Source organism: Neomonachus schauinslandi, chromosome 1 (genome assembly GCF_002201575.2).
Source record: "Neomonachus schauinslandi chromosome 1, ASM220157v2, whole genome shotgun sequence".
NCBI lineage: Eukaryota > Metazoa > Chordata > Mammalia > Carnivora > Phocidae > Neomonachus > Neomonachus schauinslandi.
The window spans coordinates 206,721,235-206,742,336 of record NC_058403.1 but is presented as its reverse complement, the minus strand read 5'-3'; the positions used below and the strand labels follow the sequence as shown (position 1 = coordinate 206,742,336).

The 21,102-nt window shown below is 48.6% G+C and overlaps 1 protein-coding gene across 8 annotated transcripts in view; it reads left to right on the top strand.

Moving 5' to 3' along the window:
- The first annotated feature begins 2,262 nt into the window (after positions 1 to 2,262).
- SMARCA4 (SWI/SNF related, matrix associated, actin dependent regulator of chromatin, subfamily a, member 4) overlaps positions 2,263 to 21,102 on the top strand; it is an 89,656-nt gene continuing 70,816 nt past the window's right edge. For 7 of the 8 annotated variants that reach the window (XM_021705223.1, XM_021705222.1, XM_021705219.1 and 4 more), the window contains exons 1-2: positions 2,263 to 2,418; positions 20,506 to 20,755. In XM_021705223.1, the coding sequence (XP_021560898.1) occupies positions 20,534 to 20,755 (222 nt within the window). In that variant the 5' untranslated portion in view covers positions 2,263 to 2,418; positions 20,506 to 20,533. Of the gene's footprint in view, positions 2,419 to 20,502; positions 20,756 to 21,102 lie in introns of all 8 variants that reach the window. The other variant, XM_021705221.1, reaches the window with a different exon arrangement.

Sequence of the window (21,102 nt, the reverse complement as noted above, 5' to 3'; positions counted from 1 at the left end):
CGTTTCTATCCATTCTACCTCCAACTTCCTCCAACTTTACTTCTACCACCTTCACTCTAGTGTAGGCCACCGTCCTCTCCACCCTGGGCCATGGCAATGGCCTAAAGGGACTCATCACTTCCTGTCCTTCTCCTTCAGCCCACAGGCCACCCTGCAGTATGAGCAACTATGGGAATCTCCTGATTAAAGCCTTTTAATTGCTTCCCACTGTGCTCCAGGAAAAGCTAAAGATCCTTACCACAGCTGACAAGGCCCTCCCTGCCCAATGTTGCTGACCTCCCTCTCAGCCAAATGGGCCTTTCTGTTCCTACATTCTTTTCTTCACGGTCTTGGTATATCCTGTTTCCTCTACGCAGTGCCCTCATTCTCCCTGCTCTTGCTCATCCTTTGGGACTTGGCCTAAGTGCCTCTTCCTTCAAAAGATCTGACTCCTCAACCCCAGGAGTGCCCCATGTTATGATCTCATTGCACCCTGGGCTTTTCTTCCATTGCACTTACATTTTCCTATCACGTATTAGCTGAAAAACATGGGAGACAGTCAACTGAGCTCATGGACAGTCCACATCATGAGCAGGAACACTGTCTGCTCAGTGCACCACTGGAGGCCAGGACCAGCTCAGTGTTTAGCATGTCAAGGACACTTAAGAAATACTACCTGAGGGAGAGATACTGAGGTTCAGACCCCACTTGCCCATCTACTGTGCGTTACTCAATATTATGAGCTAAGGTTCAGAAAACTTCCAGGTGGCCTGCTTTCATAGATTCCTCATAACCAGTCTGTGGAGGTGAGTGTCGTTATTGTTTCCAGTGCACAGGTGAAGAGAAGGAAAGTGTAGACCAGTCCAATTTTCCTGGCATCACCCAGCTACTGACCATGGAGTCAGGTTTCAAACCCAGGTCTTTTCTGCCTCCAGCATGAGATCTCACTGTCGACCCTCTACTGCAAGTGGCTCGGAAAGAACGAGCTATGCAGGTATGATACACACTTAATCTGTTATTATTCTTCCAATAAAAAAATTAAAGTATCATGTATGTAGTGGAGAGCACCACATGATGCATCGTTTATGTAGCTGTAGATGCTGGGAACACTAGTGAGTAGAATCGGTAACAACTTTGCCATTAATTTGAGAGGAGGAAGACAATAAAACCGGGCATCCAAGAAATGTGAAGGAAAAGGAAGCAGTGATCAAAAGGAGGAGAGGCTTGAGGTGGTTTGTCAGCTGAGACCTGAAAATGAGGAAGAGCAGGCCTGAGAGGCAGGAATAAGGACAGCCACAGGCTATGGGCCTTAACTTAGGGGAGCACTTGTCCACTTGCAGGACTAAAGGATGTGGCACTTTCAAAACACAGAGAAGCGGCCTAGGGGCTCAGGGCCTTCATACTTAGAACAAGGATCTGTCCCTCGCTGCTTTCACCTTTTGACTCAAACATCTTCCCAGTGATGCCTTCTCTGGCTGCCCCATTTAAAATTCCCGCGACTGTCCATGTTTCCATCTCAACACAATATATTTTACTTCTTTCTTTTGCCTCTTGCTTGCCTTCCTAGCAAAACTCCACAACGGTTGACATGGTTATTTCGTCTGTGCGGTGCCACACACTTGCGTCTGCGGCTCAGCAGCAGGTCAAAAAAAATTTGCCAAACTAATAGTACTGGGTAACTACTAAAGAAAAGGCGGCCACGATCGAGGCCCACCTGGCCTTGCCCAAGAGACCCCGCCATCCCCCGACCATAAATAAATAAAAGCAGCTCCCAGACCCGCCCTTGGTCCAGGGGCCGCCTAGTCTCAGCCCCAGTCCAGCCTGCTCGCCTCCCGCCCTTACGCACGGCCTCGGGTCTTCACTTTCGAGTCTCAAGGACCCTCGGCCACCCCTTCCCCGCAGACCCCGCCGCCATTCCATCCCATCCCCCAACCTCCCGTAGCAGCCGCGAGAACCACCACCGCGACCGCCGCAGTGGCGCCCGCTCTGCGCATGCTCGGCAGCGTGGGGACGCAGCGTGAGGACGAAGACCCCGGTGCGCATGAGCAAGACCTTCCCGGACTGAGTGGGGTGGTACATCAGGAGAGCCAGCTCTCTCTCGTCCCGCCCACCTCCCCGAGGCCCCGAGCGGACGCGCACGCGCACTGGGAGCGGAAGGGCGGACGGGCGCGCGCACGAGGCCGGGCGGGCGGCGGAAGCGGGACAAGCCGACTGCGGGGGGGAAGGGGAGTTGGCGGGTGCGCGCGCAGCGGGTGCGCGGGCGGCGTGGGGGGGCGGCCGAGACGGGCGGGCGCGCGCGCGAGACTTACCCTCACTCGGCGGCGGTGGCGGCGGCGGCTTCTTTGTTTCGTGAGGAGAGGCGAGACGCCCACTCTGCCCCCGGCCCCGCGCGGAGGGGCGGGGGCGGCGCCGGGAAGGCGACGGCGCCGGCGGCTCTCGGTAAGGAACGCGGGCCGCGGGGGGAGCGCGGCGCGGGGCTTGGGAGGACGGTTTGAATGGAGCCGGGGCGCCGAGGGGGGAGGGGGCCGCCGGCGCCCAGAGCGGGGCTGGGGTACGGCGGCGCCCGAGGGTCAAGAAGCCTGGCCGGCACCGCGCGCGCGGGGAAGGCCACAGTGTAGCGAGGCCGCGGCGGCTACAGCATCCGCGGGCCGTGGGGTGGGGGCCCGGGCCGCGTGGAGGCCGCGCGCGCGCTCCCGCCGGGGTCGCCGGACAAAGCTCTCCGCCTGCTCGGCGGGCCGGATTCCCGGCCCCGGGTCGCTCTGCCCGTCGCGGCAGCAACAATAGCAAGGCGTCGGGGCTTTTCAGGCTACGTTGTAACGGGTCCGACCCGAATGTTGTCTTTTTGGGGAGGCTGCGGTCGGGGCTCAGTAGGAAAAACCCCAGATGAGTTCACTGTCGCCTGGAAACGAGAATTAGCAGTCCCTTTGGGTTAACCGACCTAAAATTTTATTTAAAAAAATCACGTATTCTAGATTTTCAAAGAAAAGTAAGTAACTCCCCAGTTCCTTGCAAGTGGTGACTTCAAAAGGTTTGCCCTGAAGTGGGGAGTCTAGAACAAGTGGGGGAGAACGGGTAGAACTGTTTGCTGTTGAAACCATTGTTTTTGTTTTGCATCCTTTCGCCTCCAGTTGATTTTCCAGATGAAGGCTTTTATTTAAAACGTGGGCCTTTCGGAGAGTGTTTGTTCTGGTCTCGAAGACACCCGTCTTGATTCCCCCTCCCCCCAGTGAATCCTTGGGGAAACTAGGGAATAAGTGCAAGAGCCACTTCCTAGGAATTTGAAACAAGTTTTCAGTTTGAATTGCCAGACCGGAATGGAGTTTGATTCCCTGGGCTGTCTGTCACCTAGCTGTGTGACCTTAGATAAATAGCTTAATCTCTCTGAACTTCTTCGTTTCCTCGTTTGTGAAATGGGAATAATGGCACAAGTGGAGTTGGTAAAACCTGTAAAATGGTTCCTGGCAAGTGGAAAGTACCATTGTTACCGGCAGGCCCAATCTCCCCAAATATTTGTTGAGTCCCTACTGGGTGTTAGATGGTTGGTGGTTGGATGCTCCGAGGAGCCTCTCTAGTCTTGTAGGGGAACAGATGGTAAATGTGGGAACAGCTCCCTGTGGCCTATCATGTAATCCTCATTACCCTTCCTGTGAGAGGAACACCGTGGATGCACAGGGGAGCAATGGGAGCCAGAGATCAGGGAGTTGTATGGAAGAGGGGACCTTTTCTCAGACTCAGGGAGGATGTCCAGGCTTGCATGTGACCACCTGGACCAGTCATTGCTCCCCACTGCTACACTCACGTATCACCTTGATCCTTTCCTGTGTAGCAGTTACCCCAGTGTGTAATTACATGTCCATTCTTCTCTGAGGGCCATCAGAGCAGGGGTCATGTCTGCTTGGTCTCCTGGAGTGTACCCTGGGTCTGGCCCATAGTAAGTCTTTAGGGAACATTTGTGGAATGAATGAGGAGACTCCTTGGGGGGATGGAGCAAGTATATGGGTGAAATGCTTGGCACAGGACTGGGCTTGAGTTGTAAGCAATAAGTGTTAGTTGCTCTTGTTGGTTTTTTAACTTTCCAGGCCATTGTCCCCTGGGAATGAGGGTGTGGGGTGGTGGTTGGTATGTGTGGTGGTGAGGACTGCTAATTCTAGAATCAGATCTCCTGAATTCACACCCAGCCTTCTAAATCCTAGCTTGACCTCGAGCAAGCATTTACCAGTAGGTCCCCCCCACTTGTGAAACAGATATGACAGTGGTGCTACCTCAGTTGTTGTAAGGGTTGAAAACAACATGGGAAGCTGTTTAACACACTGTAGTGCCCGGCTTAGAGTACACACTCAATTTATTGGAGTTAATGTTCTTTATACGTATGTATGTATATATATGTAAGTCAGTTATTTAAAGAGTGAAAAACATAATTTGGAGTCATCCTGTATCTCAGGAAGCTCAGGTTTGATGTGCTGGTTATATATATGTTCTAATTTAAAATCAATTCACATATAATTAGGACAATAATAAATGCTCCTCCATGTGCCATGTACCTTTGTCATTCCCTTTGGACCCTCAAAACTCTGGAGTTAGCCCTAGACCAGCCACTTGTCTTAGCTGTTTGTGGGATGTGGGAGGGATTAGGTGTATTGGGTGAGAACAACATTCTGCCAGTGAAGAAGCTGACATTTAGGGATATTTCTTCAACCTTCTGGGTTCGAATTCTGGCTTTACCACTTTCCCTCTTGATGCCTTAGAGAAATGGAGGTGACAGTTCCTGGCATTTAGCGAATCCTCAGATGTGTCAACCAATTTTGGCTTCAGTCATTTAGGCTGCCATGGAACAGAGGGACCCATTCACACATGAATGGCGCCCCCAGCGTTGTGCAAGAAAAGGCCCAACCTCACATTACCCATTCGAACAGGTGGGCATTGAGAGCCTACCAGGAGCCAGGCCCTGATGGGGGCTGGGGATTCAGCCGGGAACAGGCAGACAGGGCCCCTGTTCTCATTTGATCATATCCCTCTCCTTAGTTGCAAAGGAGGATAGTAATGGTACCCAACTATGAGGATTGTTGCAAGGTCTAAACAACAATGACAACTGTAAAGTGCTTAGAACGGCGCCTGGCACACAGTGCTGAACAGTTGGTAGCTAGTGTCATTTATTAGGATTCCTACAACATCCTGGCAGGTTGAAATACAGAATATATTTTTGCCTTGCTGTAATAGTTCTGTATGTTTTCAAAGTAGTAGCAAAGGAATCAATTCTTCTATTTTTTTTTTTTTTTTAAAGATTTTATTTATTTATTTGACAGAGACATAGAGAGCACAGATAGGCAGAGCGGCAGGCAGAGCGAGAGGGAGAAGCAGGCTTTCCGCGGACCAGGGAGCCTGACGCGGGGCTCGATCCCAAGACCCTGGGATCATGACCTGAGCTGAAGGCAGCCGCTTAACCGACTGAGCCACCCAGGCGCCCCTCTTCTATTTTGTTTTTAACAATTTAGAAATTGTAAGCTTGCACTTTCACCATAATGCACTGGAAAGAAGGAAATGTGTTTGGTGGCATGGGTTTTGGAAAATATCAAATGTTTGTTTCCCATCTCACATATTTCCTTGTAACTTGTAACATTGATTGGAACAGAGAGAATTGGAATTTTAAAAAAATTACGGGCGCCTGAGTGGCTCAGTCGGTTATGTGTCTGGCTCTTGGTTTCAGCTCCGGTCATGATCTCAGGTTGTAAGATTGAGCATGGGGCTTTTCGCTCAGCAAGGAGTCTGCCTGAGATTCTCTCTCTCTCTCTCTCTCTCTCCCCCTCTCCCTCTGCCCCCCCCCAAACAAACAAGTAAAACCTTTAAAAATAAATAAAAAATTAAAGGCATGTGCAAAACCTATAAAAGGGAAGTAACAGCTGCTGGAATATTGGGGGAAAATGTCTGAGGGGGAACACATCAGAATCGAGTCTGAGGCTAAATGGAGCTGCCATTGCTGTCAACCTTAAGGAGATCATCCCTAAGAAGTATAAGGCTCAGGGGTGCCTTGGGTGGCTCAGTCGTTAAATGTCTGCCTTCGGCTCAGGTCATGATCCCAGGGTCCTGGGATCGAGCCCCGCATCGGGCTCCCTGCTCCGCGGGAAGCCTGCTTCTCCCTCTTCCACTCCCCCTGCTTGTGATCCCTCTCTCGCGCTGTCTCTCTCTGTCAAATAAATAAATAAAATCTTAAAAAAAAAAAAGTATAAGGCTCATTAATATGATTGGAGTTTTCTGTTAACTGCATGCTGATCATACTAATTTTTCAGGACATGGATTTGATGGGCATGAGAAATTTGGCCACGAATCATCTTCATGTAAGGGAAAGGCCCTTGAGGGTAGTGCCAGATGTAGCTGGGTTTGCTGGGCAGTTGGATTTCATAGGGGCAGAGAGAACGGAAGGGATGCATTGATTTCCCTCTCAATTCCCTTAGAGAAGGGGCTTTCTTTAGAAAACAGGTAACTGTTAGCAGGGCATAAACCAGCCCAGGCCTCTTCCAAGCCTTTGGGACTAGACTGGTACTCCAGTGTTTCCCTTTGGGACTGTTACTTTGTTATAAAGGAGGCATGTCTTTATTTGTGCATGTGGATACTTATTACTGGGAATAGTCTGGGTTTTGCTCAATGTGAAGTTCACCAGCCCAGTGTGAGATGAAAGGAGGATGGACCCTGTATTTAGTAGCGGTGGGCTTTAAAATGGCTCCTTGGGATGGTTTAAGTTCTCTTTTCGCTGGTAAGTCATGCCCCACTGGCTCAGGAAGCAGGTGGCTGCGTGGCAGTTGCTGCCTCACCTGTTACAGAGGGGACGGGGTTTGATGTGGGTCATCCTGACTTGCACCAAAAGTCCCACTAAAGTAGAATGTGGATGGTCTCTTCTTAATGGTGACACTGAAGCCCAGGGGTCCACTTGTTGTGTCCTGGGAGCTGCATCTGGGCCTGATGACTGCCAGTCATGTCTTTGATCACAGCCTAGTCTGCTGTTGTGCTGAACACCCATGCCTGCCTCCCGGGAACACACCCTGGATACCCCTGCCTGTCAGAGTGCTTCTCTTTGCCTGCACTTTGCACCCTTTCAGGCTGTCGTCTGCCTTTTGATCCTCAGCCTAAATCAGTTACTCAAGCCTGGAGTCAGACAGACTTGAGGGAGGAGGACTCTACTTCCTGTGTGATGTTAGACCAATAACTTAACCTCCCTGAGCAGAAAACCCCGTTCCCTCCTGTTCCTCCCTCCAACCCCCTCTTACCCCACAGTCTCCCCAGTTGGCACCTCCAGTCACCGATACTGAACCAAGGGAGGCAAGTTGGAGCTGAAATCCAGCCTGGCTGGCTTTGCCAAATCTGGCTCCAAGGCTGGTCAGCCCCAAGGAAGGGACACCTTTTATATTTCAAAGGGCATTTGCTGGTTGAAGCCCTGTTGGTTACCTTGGTCATCATTGACTCCTTTCATTCTTTTAACCTTACATCTGTTCATCAGCATGTCCAGAGAAATCTTCTAAAACCATCATCAGACCATGTCACCGCCCTGCCCAGAACATTCCAGCGGTTTCCCCTTGCACCTACAGTAGACTTCTACCTCCTCACTGCTTGCCCTCAAGGCCTGTGATCTGCCCTCCCCACCCATCTCTGACTTCATCTGCTGCTACATCCCCCTTTCCTGCTCTAATCTAGTACGATCCCACACCAGGGCCTTTGTACTTGCTGGTCCCTCTGTCCATCAGTAGCCACTGGCTCCCATTCCACTTCAGGTCTCTGCTTAGATTTATCCCCTCCCTAAGACCATCCCTGGTCACCATGATTGAAAGAGTAATTCCTGTCAGCTTGTTAACCTTGCTTGTTTTTTTTTTTTTTAAAGATTTTATTTATTTATTTGACAGAGAGACATAGCAAGAGAGGGAACACAAGCAGGAGGAGTGGGAGAGGGAGAAGCAGGTTTCCCGCAGAGCAGGGAGCCCAATGCAGGGCTCGATCCCAGGACCCTGGAATCATGACCTGAGCTGAAGGCAGACGCTTAACAACTGAGCCACCCAGGCGCCCCCCTGCTTATTTTTTCATAGTACAAGTTCATGGCATCTCTCCCCCCCCTCCACCCCCCACCCGAGGAACATCATGTCATATTTATTTGTGTGCTTGCCTCTGTCACTCAGTTGTCAGTTCCATGAGGCAGGGATTTTGTTGGCTGCTGGATTCCCAATACCTGGTACCTTGCTCAGCACAGAGTTGGTTCTCAGTCAGTATTTGAGGTGGCTGGGAGGGCTTGTCACAAGTGAAACTGGGTGGGTGTAGGCACCATGCCCCCCTGGCAATTCTTGCATTTTGTGTGCCCCTATTGTGGGGGACTTCTCTCCCACCCTGTCCACAGGTTATGTGTTGTTCTCAGCGTTGAATATATAGCAGGTACCTCAACAGACCCCGCAGTAGTAGACCATGACATCCATCCAGTGGGGCTTGACCAGCCTCAGAAAGAAGAAGAGAGTCTATCTGTGTTAAATGGGGAGCACAGGATAGATTTGTAAAGCTGGTTGGATTTACTTGATGTGTCTTTGCTGGGTCATGTCATGACTCCAGGTCATGTTCAGAAGAGTTTGGAAAACGCCCATCTAGTGGATAGATGGGATAGTGTTTGAATTCTCTCAGTGGAGACCCTGTATCTCCCTGCTGGATTAGAGCATGAACTCCCCAAGGGCAGAGAACCGGCTTCTCATCATGTGTTCACATCTTCTGGTGTGTTGTACATAAGGAGGTCCTCTTCAGTGGTTTTCAAGTGAATGAATTTTTTTTTTTTTAAAGGGCAGGATGTGTGGATTCCAATGAATAAAATGATACATAATTCCCAGTACTAAAAATAATACAGTAGACCCCCTTATCTGTGGGGGATTTATTCCAAGACCCCCAGTGGATGCCTGAAACCATGAATAGTACTGAACCCTATCTATACTGTTTTTCCTATAGATACATACCTGGAGTAAAATTTTTTTTTTAATTATTTTTTTAAATTTTATTTTTTCTTATTCTTATGTTAATCCCCATACATTACATCATTAGTTTGGAGTAAAATTTAATTTATAAATGAGGCACAGTAAGATTAACAATGTGAACATTAATAATAGGAACCTCATTTAAATGGTATCGGGAGGACAGAAGGAGGAGCCCTCAAACCCTACCACTCGTCATCAATTGCAGACCCAACAGGAAAAGACCTACCTAACAAGTCACCTTGCAGGTCATAGTACTTTACTACCCCAGCCGAGGGAAAGGTTTTTCTTCTGCCCCAGCAACAGCCCAGCCAATGAGACTGTCATAACTCAGCCAGTGAAACGCTACTGCATTTCAGACTCCCTGTTTACTCCAGTGGACTTCTTATTTATAACACCCTCCTGACTTTTCCCTTTCCTTTCCGTAAAAGAGCATTCTTTGTTCTCTGGACTTACTTGCCTCTGGTTTTGCCATAGTTGCTTGTCCCAGATTGTAGTTCTCTGTTACTCCCGAATGAATGCATTTTTACAGGTAAATTAACTGACTTTTTTTTTTTTTTGGAAGATTTTATTTATTTGAGAGAGGAAGAGCCCGTGTACACGTGGGCACACAGGAGCGGGGGAGGGGGAGGGGGAGGGGGAGAGGGAGAAGCCGACACCCTGCTCAGGACCCTGAGATCATGACCTGAGCCGACGGCAGATGCTTAACTGATTGAGCCACCCAGGCACCCCTGACAGTTTTATTTTTAAGGTTAACAGCAACTAATAATAAAATGGAACAATTATGACAGTAATAGTGTAATAAAAGTTGCATGGGTGTTCTCTTTCTCTCTGAGAGCACCTTATTGTACTGTACTTGCTTGCCCTTCTTGTGATGATGTGAGATGGTAAAATGCTAGTGAGATGAGATGAAGTGAGTGAGGTAGGCGTTGTGACGTAGTGTTAAGCTACTATTGATTTTCTGGCGAAACTCAGCAGGAGGATCATCTGCGCGCGGACCAGGGCTGACTATGGGTAACTGAAACTGGAAAGCGAAACCTGCATGGGAAAGCGGGGCAGGAGGAACTACTGTACTTGGTAACGGACAGACTCAGTGCGTCCACCCGATAAGACATTGTAATTAATTATCGTGACATGGTTTTTTTGTTTCTGAGGTGTATTCCTTTTTAAATGTAGGGCAAGGGGGCGCCTGGGTGGCTCAGTCGGTTAAGCGTCTGCCTTCGGCTCGGGTCATGGTCCCAGGGTCCTGGGATCGAGCCCCGCGTTGGGCTCCCTGCTCGGCGGGAACCCTGCTTCTCCCTCTCCCGCTCCCCCTGCCTGTGTTCCCTCTCTCGCTGTCTCTCTCTCTCTCTCATAATTAAATAAATAAATCTTAAAAAAAATAAATAAATGTAGGGCAGGGTTTTACTACTTAATTATATTGCAAGGAAAATGCTCAGCAGCCAGCATGGAACAGCGAGTGTTGGGGAAGCACTGTGTCAGGAATAAGCTATTTCCACGTGTTCCCTAAGACAGCAGATGCCTCATCCCACACATCCTTCCAGGTTCACAGACCAGTGTGCCAGGTCTGGTCAGGTAGGAACAGTTTTCCTAGTAGAGTACTGGGGGGGAACCTCATTTTGTAGTTTTAATGTAACAAGTAAGACTGGTTGTGCTGAAGGCATCCTGCCCGGCCACTTTGGTCCGTCCGAGTACCCTGCCAAGTACCCTGCCGTGGCTGGACCTGTGTCTGTTGATGAAACTTGTAGGGGAACAAATTTCTCCATGCCCAAAAAGTGAAGTCGCAGCTCTCCTGGGGCCAAATTTAAGTATAATGCTGGTTTTCAGGCAAGATGGGGGGAAAAAAAAAAAACAAACCAACAACCCATAATCTCAGCAAGCAGATTTTCAAGGGTCCCAATTTCCTGCTAGCAGTCTGTCCTGCTTCAGTGGCTGACCACCACTGTTCTTTTTATTTTAACTTTATTTATTTCATTTTTTCAATTTTAATTCTGGTAGAGTTAACATACAGTGTTATATTAGGTTCAGGTGCCCACTATAGTGATTTAAGAGTTCTCTTACCTCAGTGCTCATCATGGTAAGTGTAGTCTTTAAATCCCCATCACCTATTGCCCCCCATCCCCCCACCAGTTTGTTGTCTACAGTTAATGAGTCTGTTTTTTGGTTTGTCCCTTTTTTTCTTTGTTCATTTGTTTTGTTTCTTAAATTCTCTCTTTTCCCCCTTTGCTCATTTGTTTTGTTTCTGAAATTCCACATTATGAGTGAGATCATATGGTTTTTGTCTTTCTCTGACTGACTTATTTCACCTAGCATAATACTCTAGATCCATCCATCTTGTTGTGATCACTGTTCTTTTTTACAAGAGAAAAGCAAAGGGTGGTATGAAAGAAGAAACTAGACGTACTCCTCAAGCAGTCTGGTTCCGCATTTGAATGTCAATAGATGTTTCTATTTTAAATGATAATTTTAATGAAGTTGAAAGTAGAAAATAATGCAATCGTCACATCCTTTCATCTTTTTTATTTCCATAAATGTACTTCCTGGACATCTTTTCTGGGTATTTATTTCCCAGGTATTTTTCTGATCTAGATTGGTTGGTTGGTTTTGGCGTTTCTTGTTTTTGTTTTTTAATATGATTACAAAAGTAATAGAAGGTTACTGTAAAAAAATAAACCCACACAAAAAACATCAGAGCTCCGTGATGTGGAAAGTGTCAGTTCCCTTCATACACCTCCTGAGAGAGCTCCTGGCCTCCGCCAGCCACGGTTCGGCAAGTTTTCTTTGGGCTGGCTTCTGTGTTCAAATGAACTTGTATCTGTTCTTATTCTTAGCAAAGTGGGGCTCGGGCCAAGCACACTTTACATTGATGCTCCCTTCTTTCCTCTGCTTCATCTTGGACCTTCCTCCATATCCATGTGCATGAAGCTGCCTCATGGGGCATGGATTGTGTGGGGGTTCTGATTGTTGAGCAATTGGGGTGCTTCTCGGAGAAATCAAGGTGATATGGCCATGTCACCTCCAAACCCATTGGCCCTGGGAACCTGTTTTCATCTTGCAGCTTACTGAATGTCTTAGCTGTCAGGTTTTTGATTCTTACCCCAGAGTAGTTTTACTTCCCATCACATTCCTTTGGGCTGCTTACTTGGATTCCCAGGCTCCATTCCTTCCTCGTGGAGCCCCCAAACACACCCGACCCACAGGCCACACACTTCTCGATTAGGCTCCCACATACATGTGCTAGTGGTTTCACTGTTTTGTCCCTCTGTCCCCTTGTCCTTCACTTTTCTCATCTGCTTAGGTGTGGCTGTCTGGTTTGAGATGGATTTCAGTTTTGTGTTTACTTACCTTCTTTTTCCCAGCCCAGACACCAAGTGACTTGTCATAGAGGGACTTGTTGGGAGTCTGGTCTGAACAGTAGAAGCCCCCTTGAAGCCCCCAAGACGATAGGATGACCTTAGGGACCCAAGGAATTTGCTGAAAATGCCAAATCCTTAGTTTACTGTGTAGGAAAGGTAGAGGTGTTTGGTGATGAGTGAAGAAGGGGTTGGGAAAAGGGCTGTTCTTTGCCCTCAGATCCCACCTCACTTCTGAAATTTCTGGCCAAGCTTGTCAGACCCTCCTGAGTAGGCAACTTGCTGGAGCACAGTAGTGCCCTGTTCCATACCCTCCCCAGATCTCAAGAGGGGCAAGCCCACCCCTGCCCTTTAAGAAGGGCTGACTGGCAAAAAGGATCTTGATGATGGATAAGAGCACCACGTTAGTGGCGGTGGGATCCAAGTGGGCAAAGGATAATTTGTAGCTGCTCGGATCTGCCCACTGATTGCAGGGCGGATCTCATCACTTATGATAGCTGGTCTTTGTTTGCATTGGGCCTCTGTGGCCTTCAGGCAACCTCTGTCCTCCTCCAGTTCGGCAAAGCTGCCTTGTGCAGCCTTTACTTCCAGAGTTTGTTCCTTTTGGGACAGGAGCATCACTTAAGGTTTGCCCTGGGGGGGAGGCTTAGTTAGGAAGCAAATTCTCCAGCCTGGTTACTTACTACGTGCCTCAGTTTACTCATTTCTTTAAGAGAAGAGGAGGATGGAAGGACTTAATCTGCATGTTGCTTCTGGGTCAGTAGTGACAAGCAGGAAGCAACTGCACAGTAAATGTGGGGTCCTTTGGCTTCGCCAGCAGGGTGGGATTGCTTCCTGCCTGTACATGCCTGCCTGCCTTAGCTCAGGGATGCTGGCTGTGACGCCTGAGGGAGGGATTGGTCTCATGTCCAGCCTACAGAGGAGGAAACAGGCTGGAGAAGGTTAAGTCACTCATCTAGTATCATGCAGTTGGCAAGTAGAAGAGTCCAAACTCAGAGTCCAGGCTGCACTTCAGTGAGTGGCACGGTGGCCTTGGCCCTTGTGACTCTAGCAACTTCACTGAGATGCTGGGTGGCCTGTGAGCCTCAGGGACCCCTCTGTCAGCAGGGCCCATGACGGTCCCTCTGGGAGGTGTGGTGGTATGGGCTCAGTCAGTAGATCTCAGTCCTTACCACCAAATGGGCTCACAAACCTGCTTCCCCTCTGGCTGGATCATCTTTCCTGTTACTTCTTTGTGACTGATAATATCCTCAGCAGTTGTAAATCATGAGGAGGCTGGAGCAAGTCACAATCTTTCTGGATTTTAAAATACCCTTTCTGGGACGCCTGGGTGGCTCAGTTGGTCAAGCATCTGCCTTTGGCTCGGGTCATGATCCCAGGGTCCTGGGATCAAGTCCTGCATCAGGCTCCCTGCTCAGCGGGGAGTCTGCTTCTCCTTCTGCCTCTGCCCCTCCCCACTGCTCATGCTCTGTCTCTGTCTCTCTCTCAAATAAATAAATAAAATCTTAAAAAAAAAAATCCCTTTTCTTCATCTCCATGACCTTGAGATTGTAAAGGAAAACTGGTTTCCTCTGCTCATAGCACTCTGACAGCAAATGTGTGGGTTTTCCACACGGAGCAAGTTTCTGCAGATACCAGCTGGGTGTCCTACACTTCAGTTCTGACACTAATTGCCTAGAGTTAGTGCAGACCCCAGAGGGTAAGGGCTCAGTCCCACAAGACTGCTCCCCACTTCAGATGCCAATCACAAGTAGTGGGCCCCCAGGTTACCTACATTTCTGTCCAACTTGGTTGCAAATAGGGTTCTCATGAACCCCTCCTCAGGTTTGATTATTTGATATCACAGTTCATAAAACTCAAGGAGACACATATATTTACACATTTATGATAAAGGATATTATAAAGGATACAGATGAACAGCCATATGAAGAGGTAAATAGTTAGGTCTAGAAGGATCCTGTGCCCAGGAGCTTTTGTCCCCATGGAGTTGGAGTGTACTACCCTCCTAGCATTGGATGTGTTCACCAACCCAGAAACTCTCCTAGCCTCTTAGTTGAGAATTTTTATGGATGCTTCATCTTGTAGCTCTGATTGATTATTTACTTTTCAATCCCTCTTCCCTCCTTGGAGGATGGGGCTAAAAGTTCTAAGCTTCTACCATGAGTTACTTCATTAGAACAAAAGACACCCCTACCACTTAGGAAATTCCAGGGGTTTTAGTCAAAAAACTGAAGGCAGAGACCAAATACATATTTCTTATTATCTCAAGTAGACAATTTTTTTTTTTCCCCAAGATTTGATTGGCGGGAGAGAGATCAAGCACGCATGAGCAGGGGGAGGGGCAGAGGGAGAGGGAGAAGCAAACCCCCTGCTGAACAGGCTCAATCCCAGGTCCCGAGATCATGACCTGAGCCGAAGGCAGATGCTTAACCGACTGAGCCACCCAAGCGCCCTGGTAGACAAAATTTTCTTAAACAGGACTCTAAAACCATTAACCATGTAAGAACAAACTTGATAAATCAGACGCCGTTAAAATAAGAACTTCTCTGCATTACAAGACACCATTAGGAGAATGCAAAGGTGAGCCCCAGACTGGGAGAGGAACCACATATCCCCAAGTAAAACACTAGTGAAAACAGGGCTTTTGCAGAAGTGGGTATCTCAGTGGCCAGCATACAGGAAGGTGCGCAACACCATTAGTCGCGGAAATACAAATTAAAATGGTAGTAAGATATGATTATACTCTCACTGGAACGGTTACAAGTTGGACTGACAGCACCAAGTGTCAGTGTCGATGTAGAGGAACTAGAATGCTCTCTCTGCTGTGGGGATGGAGGTTATGTGGGATTGTAATCCTAATTTGGAAAGCTTGCGATATTTACCAAAGCCTTCCTATGAGGAATGGTTCCACTCCTGGATACCCAAGGGAGATGGGTGCCTTCATCCCCCAAGTGACATTGTCCGTAGCAGCTTTACTCGCGCTGGCCAAAACCCGGTAGCGAAGAACAGGCGCCACCGTCCCACCAACAGGGTGCCCCTCACGGAGGAGCAGAAGGATACTACTGTATGTTTCTTTTTTTTCAGATGCAGTTCAGTAACAAGTGAACGCACCAAAGAGTGAGAGTCAAAGCAGTGTTTCCCCCTGGGAGGGTGGTCCTCATGGGAAGGGCCAGGGGTGCCCTGCAGGAGTGTTGTTCATCCAGCTGTACCCCTACAATCAGGGCACTTGAGGTAGGCTAAAACCCAGTACAAGTAAATAAAACGCTCCCTCTTCATACCACACTGAGGACCAGAGCACTGCTTCTGGTTCCATCTCCCTGTGTCATCCATCCGTCGTCGTCCCCTGCCCACCATGCTGCTGCGGGTCTGCCAGCGTGTCTGTCTTCGTGCATGTACCAGCACCCCGATGGGGCACCTCAGTGTGTGGCAGAGCCTGGCCCGCTGAGCTGTTCAGGGTGGTTTTGCCTTGTGCCCTGTTCGGGTCCCTTTACCGTCACATGTGTCTGAGCTTTTGGTCCAGAAATGAGTTTGCTCCAGTGGCTCCGGGAACTTACCTGCTTCCTCGCAACCTGACACTTCAAAAGTGACAGCTTCCAAAGCACATACCCTTTTTTTTTTTTTTTAAGATTTTATTTATTTATTTGACAGAGAGAGACACAGCGAGAGAGGGAATACAAGCAGGGGGAGTGGGAGAGGGAGAAGCAGGCTTCCCGCTGAGCAGGGAGCCCGACGCGGGGCTCGATCCCAGGTCCCTGGGATCATGACCCGAGACGGAGGCAGACGCTTAACGACTGAGCCACCCAGGCGCCCCAGCACATGCCCTTTTTAAAAGCCTCCTGTGAAACCCCATGCTTCTCAAAGGTAGATGTTGCCATATTTTGGCACAAGAATATTTTTTTTAACTCAGTTAATTAACATATAGTGTATTATTAGGTTCAAGGCTGAGTTTAGCAATTCATCAGTTGCATACAACACCCAGTGCTCATCACATCACGTGCCCTCCTTAATGCCCTGACCCTCCTCCCTTCCAGCAACCCTCAGTTTGTTTCCCATGATCAAGAATCTCTTACGGTTTGTTTCCCTCTCTGATTTCGTCTTGTTTTACTTTTCCCTCCCTTCCCCTGTGCTCCTCTGTTTTGTTTCTTAAATTCCACAAATGAGTGAAATCATATGATAATTGTCTTTCTCTGATTGTTATTTTGCTTAGCATAATACCCTCTAGTTGCAGCCACATCATTGCAAATGGCGAGATTTCATTTTTTTGATGGCTGAGTAATATTCTATGGTGTATATATACCACATCTTCATCCATTCATCTGTCGATGGACGTCTGGGCTCTTTACATAGTTCGGCTATTGTGGACATTGCTGCTATAAACATTGGGGTGCAGGTGCCCCTTTGGATCACTACATTTGTATCTTTGGGGTAAATACCTAGTAGTGCAATTGCTGGGTCATAGGGTAGCTCTATTTGGCACAAAAGTATTTTTTGATACCCTCTAGCAACTTCGGTGAGCTCCATGTGTCATTGATGAAGTTAGTGCTGCTGTGAGTGGAGGTAATAAATTTCTAGAGGTACCATGCATTTTTTTTTTAAAGATTTTATTTATTCATTTGAGAGAGAAAGAGATAGCAACAGAGAGAATGAGTGGGAGGAGGGAGAGAAGCAGGCTCCCTGCTGAGCAGGGAGCCTGATGTGGGGCTCAATCCCAGGACCCTGGGATCATGACCTGAACCCCAAAGGCAGATGCTTAACTGACTGAGCCACCCAGGCACCCTGGTACCACGCAGTTTGATAGGAAGGTCTGACACTAAGTATAAACTACCTTTAGAAGAGCCATCATTCCAAAGACACTTCCCAGTTCTTGCTCTTTGGCATGTCTGCCTTTAGATAAGGAGAAGATGTTCCCCAGATGATGTGGATTTTATTTTGCCGTCAGTTTCATTTGGCAGGTGAGAAAGCACCCATGAGCTCCCGGATGCCACAAGATTCCTTGAGTATTTTCAGGGCCGTTTTCCCTCTTCCCACCTCACTGCAGTCTCTCTGGGCCTCTGTGAGAGGGTCTGTGGACATGAAGAGCCCGGAGGGGCGCCCTGAGGAGCCATCTTCCTTGACCCAGCCGTGGCTATATTTATGTCACTCGGCTCTCCACCTGTGACGTATGACTACAGGTGCATCTTGCCCTAGACAAACGCTGGGCCAGAGGTTTCAGACTTCAGAATCCGCATTTTAGAAAAGGAGATTGGGACACAGATCACTCACATGCCAGAGACTGGAGTGGCATCTGGAGGTAACGGGATCCTTTTCTGTCTGTAGCAGGTGTGACCGTTCACGTGTATCTGAATCAGGTCCGATTTTGTTTCTAAATGGATTTGTCTCAAAGTTATTTTTTACAAGTTTGATTCTACCACCCGCCCCAGGCTTACTGGGTTTTGGATTTGTGGGGAAGAGATGGTGAACAGACACCAGTCCTCTAGCACTCTTTTTTTTTTTTTTTTTTGGTCATTTGATTTTTTTTTTTATTCTTATGTTAATCCCCATACATTATATCATTAGTTTAAAAAAATTTTTTTTTAAGCTTTTTTTATTTATTTGCGAGAGAGAGAATGAGAGACAGAGAGCATGAGAGGGAGGAGGGTCAGAGGGAGAAGCAGACTCCCTGCTGAGCAGGGAGTCTGATGCGGGACTCGATCCCGGGATTCTAGGATCGTGACCTGAGCCGAAGGCAGTTGCTTAACCAACTGAGCCACCCAGGCGCCCCTACATCATTAGTTTTAGATGAAGTGTTCCATGATTCATTGTTTGTGCATAACACCCAGTGCTCCATGCAGAATGTGCCCTCCTCAATACCCATCACCAGGCTAACCCATCCTCCCACCCCCCTCCCCTCTAGAACCCTCAGTTTGTTTTTCAGAGTCCATCGTCTCTCATGGTTCGTTCCTCTAGCACTCTTGTGAGGTTTATTTAAGGTACAGCACTGAGGCTCCTTGCACTTTGGAGGAAATCCAGGAGGCCCAGAGGACGCAGAGCACTTTTCTTGCGTGGTTGGGTCTGTTCTTAGGCTGGTGCACCGGTCACTGGTCCATCTCCTGCCAAGGTTTCTGGTCCTCTCTGCTCTATTACTTAGCCATGAAACCAGAAAAAAGAAGTTTGGGCTTTTGATCTATTATCCAGGAAAATACGCCCACCTTTCGAATTAAAACTTTTGTTCTAATTAAGAGAATTAAAAATGTTGTTACACGTCTTAACAAAATTTATCCTTAGAACCAGAAGTGCCCAGTAAAGTTTAGGGACAGAGAGAGTCACTCCAAAAACCAAAAAAGACCACAGAAACAAAAACCACATTTGTGTCAACAATAGAGGGGCTTTGAAATAACTCAGTATGTGGCAGAACAAGGGAACACAGTGGAACCACTAGAGTCCACCTTTTGAAGACTACTACATGATAAAAATGGTCCTGGGTATAATTCGATGAAGAAAAGCTTGCCTAGAATGTGCTGAGTAATACTGTTGAGAGAGAGAGAGAGAGAGTGTGCGCGTGTGCACGTGTGCCTGTGTGTGGAACAGTCTAGAAGGGAGGCAGGGAGGTGTGATGGGGTCCCAGTAGCAACATGAGGGCAGCTCTCCACCCTGAGAGGGCCCACCCTGCATGGCTCAGCTCCATCCTTATGGCTCTGGTGGTGTGTCACGTCTCTGAGGAAACCCTCAGCCCCTTCTTTCCACTCCCCACCTCCCTCTGCCCTGCTGGGAAGGGGTCAGGAGGGCAGGGTTGCTTGTTGCTCTCTCTATGGCCAGCAAGCGCTTCACCTCTGTGTCTGGTGGGATGCTGGGTGACTTTAAGTTCCTCTGTTCTTTTTGTGTTTTCTGCGTTTCAGCACTGCAAATGTATTACTCTGTCTTCATGAAAGAAGTTAGGAAATTGAAGAGTATTGTGTTTAAGGCCGTATATATATAACTACACAACAGAAAAAGGGTTACCTTAACATTGAACTCTTATTATAGAAAGGCTGTATAAAATTTATCAGCTCACGGCCCTATGGTGATAAGTAAAATTTACTGATCATTACATTTTTTTGTAGCATATTTTTGGATCTCGTAGAGGCCCTGGGTTATGGTTCTGGGTATCAGTTTTTAGTTTTTGGCAACATTCATTTAACGTCAGACACATGAATATCACTGTAGAACTGTTTGAGATAGCAGAGTGCCATTATTTGTGTAATACGTCTCTAAATGAACCTGCGTTTCAGACTTTATTTATTTATTTATTTATAAAGACTTTATTTGAGAGAGAGAGTGAGAGAGAGAGCACAAGCAGGGAGAGTGGCAGGCAGAAGGAGAAGCAGGCTCCCCGCTGATCAGGGGGCCCGACATGGGACTCAATCCCAGGACCCTGGGATCATGACCGGAGCCGAAGGCAGACGCTTAACCGACTGAGCCACCCAGGTGCCCCCATTCATTTATTTTATTTTATTTTATTTTTTTAAAGATTTTATTTATTTGAGAGAGAGAGCACATGAGAGGGGGGAGGGTCAGAGGGAGAAGCAGACCCCCTGCTGAGCAGGGAGCCCGATGCGGGACTCGATCCCGGGACTCCAGGATCACGACCTGAGCCGAAGGCAGTCGCTTAACCAACTGAGCCACCCAGGTGTCCCCCCCATTCATTTATTTTAAAGGAAACTTAGTCTCACTGCCCCAGGTGGAAAACCAGCATCGCTTGCTGTGAATATTTGTATTTGTTGAACTTCCGAAGGCCCAGTTGGATACTGTTGTTGGCAACGGCTTTGAGCCTTAGTCTTGCTCTCCCTTGTTGTTTTTAGGAAGGTGACAGGTACTGGGCACGAAGGGTGTATCAGCACTGCCCTGAGACATTCTCTTTGTCGTGATCAGAATAGCAAGGGAAGTGAGACCCCAAGTGGGGCAGTGGCTGTGGACCTCCACCTCCTGAGTCCCATCCCTTGCTCAGGTGACTTTGATCTGATTTTGTATGCCTGAAGTATTCTCCGCTGTGAGAAGAATGGAGGAGAAAGGTCCGGGTATCGGGGTTGGGGTGTTGCATGTCAGAGGCGCCAGCTCCCTGTCAAATGGGTGCTTCTCACAGTACTCCCTGTGGTCCTCCCTGGCCGCCTTGCTGCCTCGGCCTGCTGATGGCCCTGAGCCCCAGCCTGACCAGGACTTCTCTCCAGCAGGAGACCACTGTGTGCGGCTCCTGTGACGATGTCCACTCCAGACCCACCGCTGGGCGGAACTCCTCGGCCGGGCCCTTCCCCGGGCCCCGGCCCCTCCCCTGGAGCCATGTTGGGCCCTAGCCCGGGTCCCTCACCGGGCTCTGCCCACAGCATGATGGGGCCCAGTCCGGGGCCTCCCTCAGCAGGACACCCCATCCCAACCCAGGGACCTGGAGGATACCCTCAGGACAACATGCACCAGATGCACAAGGTAGGGAGCCTGCGCCCAGTGCCCTGATAGGCTGGGTCCACACGATCAGAGGTGGGAAGTTGGACAGTGCATCCTGGCTTCTGCTCTGAGCCAGGAGGCTTCCTGCCTTGTGTCTCCCGTACCCATCATTCCACATGGGAGATGTGGTCACACTGCTCCAGGGTTGCCTTTTGTTAACGAATAAAAATGACCAGATCCCTGAAAGGTGGCTTATGTCACATGGTTTCTTTTTTTTTTAAAAGATTTTATTTATTCATTTGAGACACAGAGATACAGAGAGAGAGAGGGAAAGCATGAGCAGGGAGAGAGGCAGAGGGAGAGGGAGAAGCAGGCTCCTCGCTGAGCCA